The following is a 14,204-nucleotide window of genomic DNA, read 5'->3' on the forward strand; positions in this document are numbered from 1 at the left end:
GCCGGCTTGTCGAGGAATGAGTCCAAAGCGGCAGAGGGAACTGGACGAGGGACAGCTCCAGCGACCACAGAAATACGCTGCAGGTAACAAGAAAGTCCCACTGCTGCAAAGAATTCGAGAACTCCAGCGTGACCTCGGACATAAGTTCCACTCGACGGCAGTGCAGTAAATCGGCGCAACGGTGCCGTTGACGAGTGACCCACCGATTCCAACGTGCGTCCAAAACAACGCTGCGCAGCGAAACGCGCAGCGAAAAGAAGCTATAGGGCCAGATGAAATAATTTTCGAATGGTTTGTTCTGGTTCTTCTTTGCACCTTGTTTTGTATGCACGTTGGCATCGGACTGTACGTGGGCCACTTGCCAGCGGCACCGTTGCGCCGATTTACTGCACTGCCGGCGAGTGGAACTTATGTCCGAGGTCACTCTGGAGTTCTCGAATTCTTTGCAGCAGTGGGACTTTCTTGTTACCTGAAGCGGATTTCTGTGGTCGCTGGAGCTGTCGCTTGTCCAGTTCCCTCTGCCGCTTTGGACTCGTTCCTCGACAAGCCGGCGGGTGTGAATTTCTGTCCTTTTGTGTTGGGATTTTATGTTTGATATGGACATTAACAATATAAATAGCGTTCAGATTTGGATTTATTCATTACCCTCGAAAGCTTCCCTAAAGCTCTGCAGCTCTATCGGAAGAAGACAATGCACACTGACAGAAGGCAGAATTCACGTTCGTTCTCCGGTTCGATCGGCTGGTACTGTGGCCCCAGCGTTCCTCTACCTGGGGCAACTTACAGGAAGCAGTGGCCGCAAGCGGTTCTCGAGTACGCGGGTCGAACGCACTCCCTCGAACTTTTCTCTCAGACGCCGCGCAGATGCACTGTACGGGGCAGACGTGCAGAGATGGTTCGGCGCGCGGTGGGGTCTTCGCAAGATGTACTCCACGCTTGCGGCTCGTGACCGCCCGGAACTCCCGCTGTGAGTGCAGGCGCGTTATACGCGCGCGATTCCAGCGGCTGCATTGCTGCCTCCCCCACGGTGGGGGCTCGCTCTTGACGGCCGCGATGATGAAACACAGGTCCCGGCGAATTCATTCGCCGACCGGCTAACGTTTCGGCTCGCGCACGTTGCGTGTACTGCAGCGCGGAGGAAAGCCTAATCACCGCGCGCGCTCGCTCGCGCACGGCTGTCCGGTGAACATTAATAACTGCCAAAGCGGTCGCGTCTTTCTCTCTCGGCGGCGAAGTAATTGCTTTCGACCAAAGAAAACATCGGTGCGGACGGGAAAGGAGGCGGCCTTGAAGAGGGAGGCTCTTTTGCCGAGGCAGTCGTGCCTTTAATCGTGCCTGAGTTCCTGCGCCACAAAAAAGAGAGGCGGCGCGCGCGGACGACTCGTAGAGTTCGGCGGCCGCGCGGCCGCGCGGCCACACGCTCCCCTTGTTTTGGCGAGTCATGCTACCACCGTGGCTCGCACAATGCTGCGGCGGATAAGTGCCCACCTCGACTTCTTATCGCTCCGAGATCGCAACTACATGCTCGTCTATATATAGTTACACAGGAGAGTGTAATCCTCCGCACAAGTTTTCCAACAATTAAGCGACGACAGAAAGCGGATGCTTGGTGATTTTGAAAAAATGCAAAGGAAAAAAAAGAAAAGAAGATTGGGGGGGGGGGGGGGGAGTAGCACCGGTGAGAAACGAACGTGCTCAGCGGGGCGTCGTCGTCGAAAAAATAAAACGCGGAGATGTTTACGTTTTTCTTTTCATCTCTAAAGCCTTCCTCTGGAACTTGTTAACAACGAGTGAGGACACGTCGCGGGAGGGCGGCACGCCGCTTATAACGTGAGTTCCGACACATAGGTGAACACCGTGGGCCCACCGAAGATCATCGTTTCTAAAACACTTGTCTGCAGTTTTTATGGAGAGCACGTAGATAACTGCAAGCTTGACCGCAGCTATCGTGCGGATTCGACTGTGCAGCGAGAGCTCTCAACATGTTTAGGGGGTGAAAAAGACTCGTTCTAATTTGTGAGTTCAAAATTAAATTCTGCTGTTTTAGGGGCCAGAACCACGATCTGATAATGAGGCACGGTGCAATGAGTAACTCCGGTTTAATTTTGACCAGCTGGGATTCTTTACCGTGCACCCTTATCTGAGCATACGAACGTTCTCGCATTGCGCCCACATCGATCGGCGGCCCCGGCGTCCAGTATCGAAGCCGCGAACTCGATCTCAGAGGCGCAATGTCCTATAGCGGCTAAGCTACCGCGGCGGGTATGTGGGAATTTACGAGCACCCAAAAGCGTCGGAGAGCGCCACCACACGCATTCGTGTATGTTTCAGTCATGCTTCAGTCGTGCATAAGATGGCCTGCCTGTTTTTTGACATTAACTGCGTGGCTCAGCAACTCAAACAGTGTCGGTTGCTCGCGTAATTGCGCACCGCGTCTTTTGTCTCTCTATAGTTGCGCTCGTCAAACCTGTAGACGGCGGGCGTCTCAATCCGCTGCTCCTGAGGCGTGTCTCGTTTCACGAAGATGTCTGCTGTACACGTAGTGGCAGCAACGCCTCCTAGAGTTCACGTATCTCCCATGTGCACAGCAACGTTGCACCTGGCAACAGTGGGTGGAACCGGTGCGCGAACATTAACGCGTCGTTAGAGGAATCGTACTGCGAAGCAGTGTCATCACGACGAGCATAGGCGTGGCACGGAAGTGACACTGATGATGCACAAGCGTAAGAAGCTATGCAGCTCAGTGCCACGAATCATGCGCTGAAAGCTGCCCGAATGCGTAGCCTTCTCATACGACGTTGTGCTTGTTTCCATGGGTAGCACGGGTTAGCATAACCCCCGTACGCTCGATGTCAGGCGTAGCTGAACGACACCGGTATTAGGTTTCTTGTTTATGCCACGACTTGACTTGTGTAGGCAGCATACTGTTCAGAATATACCCTCCGAAAAGCGAAGCCCTTGGATACGGATAACAGATTCTGTGTCTGTTTTCAACGGCCAACGCTTTGTCGCTTGTATATAGCGGTACTGTCATGCTAGCGAACAGCAATTTTGTTGGCTGCATTAGGAGCCGTCAAAAGATGCAGAGTAGAAAAGCTAAGCCATCTCTAAGGGCTGTATTCAGGATCGTTCCATTTTGGAGTATATTTTTATTTTTGCTTACTTATAATCAGCCAGCGGAATACCTGCCACACCAATGACTTGTTGCGCCGGACGCACGTCACACAAAGATGACGTAGCGTCCCTGACGGTGATTGACAAAGACAGCCCTGCACTTTTCGCTCTACATCCACTTTATTTCTTTTTTTTTCCCTAACATGTAAAGTCCAGTCGTTGTTTTCCTGTCCGGTTATTCCTTTACATGTTTTTTGGCATCTGTTCAACCGCGAAGCATGAATATGCGAAAATCGAAAACCCGCCGCGATGACTTTGTGGCTATGGCGTTCTGCTGCTGAGCACGAGGTCGCGGCTGGGAATACCGGCAACGGTGACCGCATTTCAATGAAGGCGAAGTGCAAAGGCGCACGTATATATATATATATATATATATTTAGATTTAGGTGCACGTTCAAGAACGCGAGGTAGTCAACATCAACCGGGAGTCCTCCACATATTCGACGTCTCTCATAACTCGCTGTGTCATCTTCGGCGTTAAAGACGTAAAAGCGCCATCAGCGTGGGTGCTCATTGTCTGACGCGCTGTTTGTCGACTATCATGACGTCACGGCTCTGATCTTGCCTGCCCCCTTGTGCCTCGGTCAGACCCGGCATTATCTTGTTGCTGGATAATTCGTTCGACACATCCAGCAGTTTGGTATATCCCAAGCCACACAATGAAGAATTGCTGTCAATCGTTAACTTCCTTTAAATCTCTTCCTGGTGGAGTAAACGTAATATTGAAATGCCAAATGAGCGCTGAAGAGGTAACATATCCAAGCTGGAGCACGGTTCCTACTTAATGGAAATCTAAGTTTATTATTGGTGTTCTCATGCGCAGCTCCCACCACTTTAGTCAGAAGGCAGGCAGCGTCTCACGTGAATAAAATATTTTAGATAAATAATTCACAAAATCAGTTGATTTGCTGTTAACAAAGCTGATTTCTTTCTCTGCAGCGCAAAAGTTCATCATCGAGTACTATTCACTTGTACTAACAACTTCGAAGTCCGAGTAGTGTTATTAACTGGAATTGACGAAAGCCCTTCTCCGAGATATACCATATACTGCATAAGTATACATGGCCCAATCGCGTGCTTGGCGCTTTATTTGTCGAGACTGTCTTGGTGGCGGCAGTATGTGTTCCCCCACCAAGTTCGATAATGCATCAACATTCGATGTTAGTATAAGGGCTTTCAGGGGCGATTATATAGTCTTGGCGGTTTCCACGCAGGTCATAATTCCCTGTAGGCAAGTTCGCTGTAAGCGGGTGTCACTATATCAAGGAGACGCCGCGCACGCGGTTGCGCTCGCGTCGACCATGAGTGACGTAAGGGCCGGCTAGATTGCGTGGGTTTCTTCAAAAAAAATTACCGACGATTACGTTACTTCCTAATGCGAAATTTGAGCGCAGCAAATAAGCTGTTTCACCTTTTGGATAGATTGAGGCAAAGAAATCGAGCAACACATGTATGCGCTATCACAGAATTTTTTTTTTATTTTTCACACGTATTCCTTTAACAAAGACTCCACTAACAGTTCTTGACAGTCATGAAGGAAGCTTTGTGGTCGGAGAAATAGACTGATATATGTTCGACTTGGTACACCAATGCTTGATTCTCAAAGACGAGATCTATACAAGTGCCTCGCGAGGTTGTCACAGCCGTGGGGGAAGCAGAGGCTAAGCGCCGCCGCCGAGAAGACCCTGCCGTTCGCGCCGCCGAAGCGGAGGCTCATTGCCGCCGTCGAGAGCAACCAGCAGTAAGCGAGGCTGAAGCAGAAGCTCATCGCCGCCGCCGAGAAGACCCTGCAGTTCGCGCCGCCGAAGCGGAGGCTCATCGCCGCCGTCGAGAGCAACCAGCAGTAAGCGGAAGCGGAGGGGGGCGGCGTGTACACCCAGCGGCAAACGATGGGGGCAGAAGCGCGCGCAGCAAGCGGACAACACGATAAAGGGAGGAGGGAAGAGATAGCAGCGACTGACTGATGCCTTTGACTGATACTCTTTCTGCATGGCGGCGACGGTGTTCTATGCAGTCACGTTATCTTGACTCTCTAGCGGCGTCAGCGGCATCCAGCGGTATCAGTCGGTCGTTGCTAGCGCTGGGGGGATGAAAGGGGGGCGGAGCTGGTTACGAGGCCGACGCCGACGACGACGCCGACGACGACGCGAAACCCAGGAACGGACGCCAAAGAGCTGCGCTCTAAAACAGCGCACGCGTCGGCGTTCGCGAGAAGCTCCCCGAATTGCGTGCCGAGCGGAAACTCGGTCGCACGCGCGCGCGCGCACGCAGACCGGGGCGAGTGAGAGCCCTGCCGCCGCCGCAGCAGCCGGTTTCATGTTGGGCGAGCGGACGATCCTGCAAAACAGGAAAGCACAGCTTGCAATGCCGATGTTGGCGCGTGCGAGCGCGGTCCACGCCACGCTAAGAATAAAACGTGGCGCCGGGGGCACGGCTGTGACGTGTGCCAATGTGTGTACTCGCCAGCCAATGGGGCGCCTCCGCGCGCCGCACACCTCCCGGTTCATGTTGCCTGTCAGCCGGTCGACATTCCCGCTCGGCTCTACGCACGTCCGGTCGTCTGCTCTTGCTGCTTCTTCCTCGGCCGCCGGAGCCTTCCGCCCATGCCCTACATCCGAAGATCCGTGAGTCCGCTCTCCTCTTCACTTCCCCCCCCCCCTCCCCCGTATGTGTAGGCGCGTCGCGTAAGATATTCCTTTCTCGGCGAGGTGTTCGGACGTGCACACCTGTACTGCGCCAGGAGGCGCGACAGATCCATCTAAATTAAAGATCTAAATGCGTGACGTGACGCGGGCATGAACTTGCTCACCCTTGAGCCGACGCAACCACGGTAGCACAGTAGTCGCATCGCATGCCCAATGTTGTCTAGCCGGCAAGTCTATTCGCCTCCAGAGAGAGTAGCGATTCTTTGTTTTTTAAAATTATTTATCAGATTTCACTGCTCGCTGTCGCCACTCCACTGGTATGTAGCCGCGAGGCCGACGGGTTCGGACGTGGCCACCCGAGTACGTAAGGACGGTTGCGGTTGTGCGCACGCCGAGGGGCAGACGCCTTTCCTCTTTCGTCGCCCAGGAGCGGAGGTGACGCCGGCTTCGCGCAAAGCTGCGCCGCCTGCTAAAGTTGGTGGAGCGCGTCGATGAAACGGAAGGCTCGTCTTCTCCGCGGGAGTTGCTCACCGCCGCCCTCGACTGATCGTCGCTTTGTTCTTTCCCTCTGCGTCTGTGCTGTTGCGTCGGCCACGCATCAGGTTAACGGTGTCGGGTTGTTGGGTGTCGTGCGAGCTAGCTAGTCGACACTTGGCCGCCGCCGTCACCGCTTCGTCGAGGCTGCGTGGCCGCACGCGTTGCCCGCCGACGCGTGCCCGACTCCAGTGGTCTCCGTGGCACTGACGCCGATTCGGCCATGGTCCGGCTCGATAACGCGGCGCTCGACGCGGCCCGCCTCATACCGGTGTGGCAAAGAACTCGAGTTCGAGCTGTGAGTCAAAACTTTTTTCATATACGCTCAACCTTTGCCGTAAAATATGTGCGTTATCAGTGAGAACGAGTACCGGTCTGTTGGTTAGTCGCGCTGGTCATTTACGTCATTCATCCGAGCAACTTCACGAGTTCGCGCAACTTCCGTCGCACGCATGCAACATTGCAAACGAAGGCCTCAAATGTGCTCTTGCTGACGGGCTTGTCTATTGTTGGAAACCAGTGACACTGCATTTACTCTGTTTAACCGCTGTAAACGCCACACCAAGTTCTGTTATAACCTTTATTAAATGATGGACGTTGCAAAATTAATTGATAACAAGTGCACGTCAGCTAAATGAAAGCAATGAAATAAGGAAGCTGTTCGAACGCCGAAGAGCTGCGTGTGAGACTAGTGCTTCGCGACCGTTATCTTGCCTTCGTCGAAGCCACCGATTGCGCTGTCGAAAGGGCGCAGAGGAGGGCTGTGTATTCGTCTTGGCCATGGTTGCGCACGGGCCATTTTCTTGTTCGCATGGCTATAACGACGGCTATTATATGTGGCCACCGGTCGTTGTGCTTGTCTGTTTCTAATATTTGGGCTGTTTAGCAGTGGTGTACAAAGTCATATTGTAAACCAAGGCAGCTGTAAATTAATGTGCTCTTGCGAAAAACTACAAAAAAATAAATCCCTGAAGTTGAGGCACTTACAATTACGCGGTACTGAATCGACGCTGGGTGGCACGACAGCCGATGGCGCCGTACCATCGCAACCATTGCTAGTTCAAAAATGTGGCATTTGTTTGTTACCGAGAGGACATGCTTGCACGAAGAGGCCAATCAAAGAAAAATTTGAATTCAAAATGTAACCAACCTGCCGGAATAATATGTAAAGAACCGGTGCCATAGTCTGGTAGACAAGCTTAAACTTTGTTGGTGGCTATGCAGTTAAATTCGTTTACGTGTACACCCAATCAAAGGACGGTTGATTTTTGTTTTTCTTGTCTGCGGTTGTGCAGCTGCAGTGGTCAGAAATGAGGCCGATATATTGCGGTCGTCAGCACAGCGTTCCTGTTGAATGATGCGCACGGTGAATGATGCGCACCTAGTGTTTCGGTCAAGGTCGAAAACGCAGAGAGAGGATTTCTTTTTACCCACACATAATTTCCCAGAGCAGATGCTATATATTGCGGCAGTAAGTAATTAAATAACCAGAATTTGACAAATAACGCGTTCAGAAATGCAAGTCATATGTGGGATTTTAAGTAGTGCAGGCCATTTGCGAACTTGAAATCAATCCGTCCCTAACTGGAACACCCTTCGTGAGTGTCTCTCTGTGTGAATTTTTTAAATTCTTTCTTCTCTGTCCTTTTTCTAATCCCTATCTCCCAACCCCAGTGTAGCGTATAGCAAACCGGATGCTAATATCACATTAACCTCCCTGCCTTTCCTCTTCATCTCTCTCTCTATTTCTCTGAAATCAATCACTGCTGAAGGCATGCTTATACTGTATAGTTGTTAAAAAAAAAAGCACCAATTTCAAGATTTCCAGGTTCCGAAAATCTGCGGACAGACACGTTGCTATTCCATGTACTGTTACAACATCTTTTCATAAACACTTCTGTACGACATACTATACTGCGTATAGACGAGAAGAAAGGGGGTTAACCGAGGGGCCTTATTTTTATTAGTCATACCATAAGAAGCCAACAAACACTGACACCAAGGACAACATAGGGGAAATTACTTGTGCTTATTAAATGAAATAAGGAAATGATAGATTAATGGAAATGAAAGCGGATGAAAGAACTTACCGCAGGTGGGGAACAATCCCACAACCTTCGCATTTCGCGTGCGATGCTCTACCAATTGAGCTACCGCGGCGCCGTTTTCCAATCCACTTTCTTGGGTATTCATGTTTTCTAGTAGAACGCTGGGAATGCTAGCCAGCGCCACCACTCACAGACCTTGGCGGCGGATGTGGAACATCCTTTCTGCCGCTGGCTTCACGAGAACGTGATATTTTTGGTTGAAGGCAACCGGTCAATAAACCTACATATGCTACCTGAAGGCATCAACGTCGCCGGATTCGAGACCTTAGTTATGTAATAAACGAGAAGAAAGGGGGTTAACCGAGGGGCCTGATGTTTATTAGTCATATCATAAGAAGCCAACAAACACTGACACCAAGGACAACATAAGGAAAATTACTTGTGCTTAATAAAGGAAATAAAGAAACGATAAATTAATGGAAATGAAAGTGGATAAAAAAAAAAAAACTTATCGCGGGTGGGGAACGATCCCACAACGTTCGCATTTCGCGAAGGTTGACCGGTTGCCTCCATTATCCGGCCGACCTCTCTACATTTTCCAATCATTAAAATACTTCTTCTTCTTGACCGGTTGCCTTCACCCAAAAAGATCGCATTCTCGCGACGCCAGCGGCAGAAAGGATGTTCCACATCCGCCGCCAAGGTATGTGAGTGGTGGCGCTGGCAAACATTCCCAGCGTTCTACTAGAAAACATGAATACCCAAGAAAGTGGATTGGAAAACGGCGCCGCGGTAGCTCAATTGGTAGAGCATCGCACGCGAAATGCGAAGGTTGTGGGATTGTTCCCCACCTGCGGTAAGTTCTTTCATCCGCTTTCATTTCCATTAATCTATCATTTCCTTATTTCATTTAATAAGCACAAGTAATTTCCCCTATGTTGTCCTTGGTGTCAGTGTTTGTTGGTTTCTTATGATATACTGCGTATAGAGCACTTGTATATTCGCCATACCCACTTTGGAGGCGCGTATTTCGAAGCTGGTGCTATCGACCCGGTTTTCTTAGTACCCTCGTATACATATATTTGGATAACTATGTCTTGTAGAATTCGTCTTGTGATCTCTGAACCCATGGACCGCGTAGTCCAACTGTTGTTTCTTGTAATTGAGTATAGACGGCTGCCATTATTTCTGCAGCAACCGTTCGTCAGCTTGGTTATGTTTACAGCGTGATGTTTTGACTGTCGCGCCAACTTGTAGAGTACTGTGTGTAACCTTCTTGAAAGAGAACGGGGCTGCAAACGGGATTGCTCTCCGTGGATGTACACTTGCTTGCGAAATATGCAACAGTGATGCTAGGTCATACAGTGTCGGCATCTTTAATGCCCTATGGGCGACCAGCGGTGAAACTTGAGCAGACAGAAGCGCTGTAACGTACAGCCTAGAGAGAGGCGTAATCAGTTTTGAGTAGCTCATTTATGTTGTGGTTTAGCAGCAGCAAAATTTGACGGTCATTTTGATACACATGTGTCCTTTCATATGACTGGGCACCGGACGATGTAATGTGACAGCGCATGCGCTCCTGTACACGAGCGTGACCTTGAACTGGGCCTGGCATGGACGCATATGGCAAGAACAAGCGCTCATGCAGGCGCGCGTCTTTTGTTCGAAATGTAAGGCATCTCCTAATTTTTGTGCATTCCCTACCGGAGGGCGCCACAAAGGTTTGTTGACGCGATTAAAGTTTGGTGTTGGGCTGCTGAGCACGAGGTCGAGGGATCGAATCCCGGCCACTGCGGCCGCATTTCGATGGGGGCGAAATTCGAAAACACCCGTGTGCTTAGATTTAGGTGCACGTTAAAGAACCCCAGGTGGTCGAAATTTCCGGAGTCCTCCACTACGGCGTGCCTCATAATCAGAAAGTGGTTTTGGCACGTAAAACCCCATAATTTAATTTTTTAATTAAAGTTCCACCTCCCGGGCGCCACTGGTTCTCCGTTGCGTCACCTCCCTCGCTTGCAGATGAGGGAGGCGAAACGGCCGCCTATCTCCACGCCTAGCGCAAGATAGCCCAGCGAAGCGACAACCGCCGTATGTATACTGCCTTCACGGCGTACGATATGCTTACGCTAGACGCAGAGTCCTTCTATCTTTAGCATGACTCCGCAACTAGTTGCTGCCGTTCGCGTTTCTTTTTTATCGCCAAGCTTCGATAAGCAGCTGGTGTTCTTGCCCTGGTGCGGCATCTTGTGGTGTAGCTGCGTGGGAAGGAGACGTGCTTCACGCCTAGAGGGCGCAGAAAACTTGGCACGCAGGCGTTTGCATCGGGAACGTACATGTTGTCACATTGGTGTGCTCTGAAGGACCTGCGTATACCGGTTTTAAGTTGGACTACCGTTATCGATAGAGCAAGAAATTCGTCCACGTACCTTTACGCGCAATAAAGTGGCAGGATCGGGTATCGGAGTTCTTATGGCTCTTACGTGGTGAAACGTGTAGTTCTGAGACTGTATAAAAGGCCGTTGTGCTGGCTCGACGGCGGCTTTTATCGTCGGCCGAGACGACGAATTCACGCAGTAGAAAGCGTGCAGTTGTCGACGGGGAAATCCTGCACCGGGCACTGCCTGGCGCAGTGCGGGTAAGCCTTCGCGCGCGAAACCGAGGCCGTCTGCTGTTCGAGGTAGTGATAACGTAACGCTTCGCTGAAAGCAAGCTGTGTAGCTATAGTTTTCACATTTCCGCTCGAATGGCAGCCGTCGCGCCGACAGCCTTACCCGCAGCTTTTGTGGCCCCGTGTTCAAAAAAAAAAAAAAAAGAAAGAAAAAGGAACGCAGGAAAGTACAAAAGAAAAAAAGAGAGAGAGACCTAAGGCATACGCGAACGTTACTGAGTCTCACCACTTTCAGCTCAGCGCCTATTCCTGGTTTTTGTGAATTTTTTACCTACTCTAGACTTTCGTTTGCTTTTATGCAATTCGTAGCAGGCCTGTAGGCTGCAATATTACTCCGCACACGGCAACAGCCCCTTCAACCGTAGTCGTAGAGCATGTGTGTAGTGGGCGTAAAACTGGAATAAAGAAAATAGTCTAGCATTCGTGCTTGCCTGCACGCACATGGATATGTCACGCGCTGGAATAACTGTGGCGGATACGACCACATCTTGAACCTCAAATTGCGTGTACAGCATGCGAGCGTGGTGCGACGTGAATTGGATACATCCGCAGAGACTGCGTAATGATAGCACTAATATTTAAAAGGTTCATTCATTTTGCAGAGGCTCGAGCTAATTTTGCTTCAACACCACAACAGCCCTTATAATCGTCATGAATGTGCTGGTCCTTGGCACCACGACTACATTACATTTTTATTACTGGCGTTGCGCATTCACGAAGCGCACAGCAGGGCAAGCTTGTGTTGGCGACTTCGTCCACTTGCTTTTCCGAAGTTTGCGAATACCAGCAACAATTTGCGCTTAATCGAATGCGGGTCGAGTAATTACGATATGCAATCAAATAGTGATGACACCTAATCGTAGAGTAGAGATACGTTCTGAACAATCATATGGTTATTTCCAGACACGACGCAAGCGTTTCGGATCGTCTTCTAAGCGCGCTGGCTTGTCTTTGTACTTCTGGCCCACCATTGCGCGATTCGTCACAGTGATAACGCCTGTTTGTTCTTAATACGATTCCCTCTCGTATCCATTTTAAACACAAAGTTAAAAAAAAGTTTTCGAATAGAAATCCCAACTTTGATGGCACAAACAAATAGCAGATATTTGACTTGAGGGCAGTGAACCTAATGACGCCATATTCGATTGGCTATTCTAGCTTTCTTGAATATTCGCACACCTCTGTTACGTTGAAGTCGGAGACTTCCCCGTTCCCTGGTCTATACGAGAGCGCACCGCCAAGCGGCGTGGTTGTGTGTCGGCCGCCGAGTTTCGGCACGCAGGTGGGCTCGCGCGCTCGTCGTTCTGGGAGCGCGCCAGAACCGGTCGCCACGGTGCACACCCCCGAAAACTTTCCGCGGTGCAGACCTCGGTCGCTCACTCTTCAAAAGCTGTGCAAATTTGCGCGACTGCGCAGTGTACAGCGTCGGCAAAACTGGTTTCGCGCAGTCTCGTCGTCTTGCGGACTCGCCCTCCCTACGTCTTCCGCGACGTATCGGGGATGTGATGTAGAAGAAGGAGGCGGGGGTTGTCTTTGGCGCAAATATACAGTGTTGCGAAGTGCGCGGTTTCGCCAACCCTGTAATTGACGCGCTCACTGCAGGAGATGCCATCAGCTAGCGTCACAAAGATGAGGCCACGTCAAACTGAAGCCATGTGTACGCTCCCTATCACAAAAAAAGTAAAGGCCGGTCACAGACTGCCGGTAACCGCTGACTGGCATCTGCGTTTTTGCCATAGTCTTTGACCCACTTCTACTGCTTGGTCTAATAGGAACATCACCGGAGTTGTTGCGTGCGCAGCCAGTTTAGACTCAACGAGAAACTTAGAAAGGTACCTCGTTTGCAGAAAGCAGAGAATATTGCACGAACAATATCATCTAAGTTCTGCATGAGAACACAAAAGAAACAGAAGTACTCTGTTGCGGACAAGCTGCTTCATGCTAAACAATTTTTGTAACGCGCTGCGCCAAAGGCGAAAAACCCGAGAACACCTAAGCGCTTCGTGTGAGTTGCGCGTACGCCGCTAAGCGGCCCTTCGAGTTGTGAACTCCTCGCGGGCGACCGAGCGCGTTGAGACGCTTGGCGTACAGCAGCGCCTCCTGGAGAGCACAGGGCCGGTGCACTTAGATCCGCGTCGCCATGCTGGCTTGGCCAAGTGCCATAACATTTACTAGCGACGCGTTCAAGTAAGCCGCGGTGAACCGCTTTCGCCACGCCGGGTTTAGTAGTGGAAATTTCGGTTCAACTAGCATGACGTCATGAAGCAGAGTGCACAGGCCTACTATCTAGGAGGCGCTGCTGTAGCCCGGTGGGCAAGGCACTCGGCTTCTGAGTGTGGGGTCGTAGGTTCGAAACTCGCTATCGCCGACGTTTTCCATTTGTTGTCCTTTTACGCAATTATTTCTTTATAGCGGTTACCGAGGCGCACTTGAAACGCAGGCATTCGCTCGTACGAGAGAAAGAGACATTGGAAAGGGGAAAGGCAGGGAGGTTAACCAAAGGAGAAGATCCGGTTTGCTACCCTATTCTGGGGAAAGAGGGGAGGGGGAGGTAAAGTGACAACAAAGTAGAGGTAAAGAAAGAAAGACCACTTGGGTTATTTTATTTCGTACGAGCGAAGGAGTGACCGACTGTGATTGTATGTCTATGCTCCTTCGCTCGTACGAAATAAACCGAGTGGACGTAGATACGCAAGGCACCCTTATTGCTTCTCGAAATTCTTCGTGTTTTATTTAGGCCTCTGATAAGGCACAGCAAGGCCTGGAAGAGCGTCGCCGGTAAAATGTTAAGGAGAGGGAGATGAATTCATAGAGAGGGGCACGGAGGTCGCTGCGATCGTGCCACCTTGCCCTGGTCGGCTACTGCACTTTGCTGGAGGAGTTACGCAAATAGGACGAATGAATGATGACGTTGTGCACTGTTACGCGTGCCAAATTACAATAACAAACAAACGGCAAGCACAGCGAATGTGCGCCCGTGGTAGTTTTCCGTTGAGCCAGGCGACGGCCTTCTTTAAGCCGTGACTGGAGATCAAGGTTGCTGCGCAAGAAATGCAGGAAGCTCTTATTGCCTGGCTTGTGCAACGGGAGTTGATTATTCAACGCACCTCGTGCAAACTGAGGCGCTCGAATCGT

At 50.7% G+C, this 14,204-nt stretch overlaps 1 protein-coding gene across 4 annotated transcripts in view; it reads left to right on the forward strand.

Annotated features, from left to right (window-relative positions):
• The window catches only part of LOC142575227 (solute carrier family 2, facilitated glucose transporter member 1-like), a 101,188-nt gene that overhangs the window by 76,119 nt on the left and 10,865 nt on the right, over positions 1-14,204 (forward strand). The window contains exon 1 of one of the 4 annotated variants that reach the window (XM_075684386.1): positions 5,699-5,798. The exons of 2 other annotated variants lie outside the window; for them this stretch is intronic. In XM_075684386.1, coding sequence (XP_075540501.1) covers positions 5,778-5,798 — 21 coding nt within the window. In that variant the 5' untranslated portion in view covers positions 5,699-5,777. Of the gene's footprint in view, positions 1-5,698; positions 5,799-6,250; positions 6,652-14,204 lie in introns of those variants that run through there. One more of the 4 variants, XM_075684384.1, reaches the window with a different exon arrangement.

The sequence above is a fragment of the Dermacentor variabilis genome, chromosome 3 (assembly GCF_050947875.1).
Source record: "Dermacentor variabilis isolate Ectoservices chromosome 3, ASM5094787v1, whole genome shotgun sequence".
Taxonomy (NCBI): Eukaryota; Metazoa; Arthropoda; class Arachnida; order Ixodida; family Ixodidae; genus Dermacentor; species Dermacentor variabilis.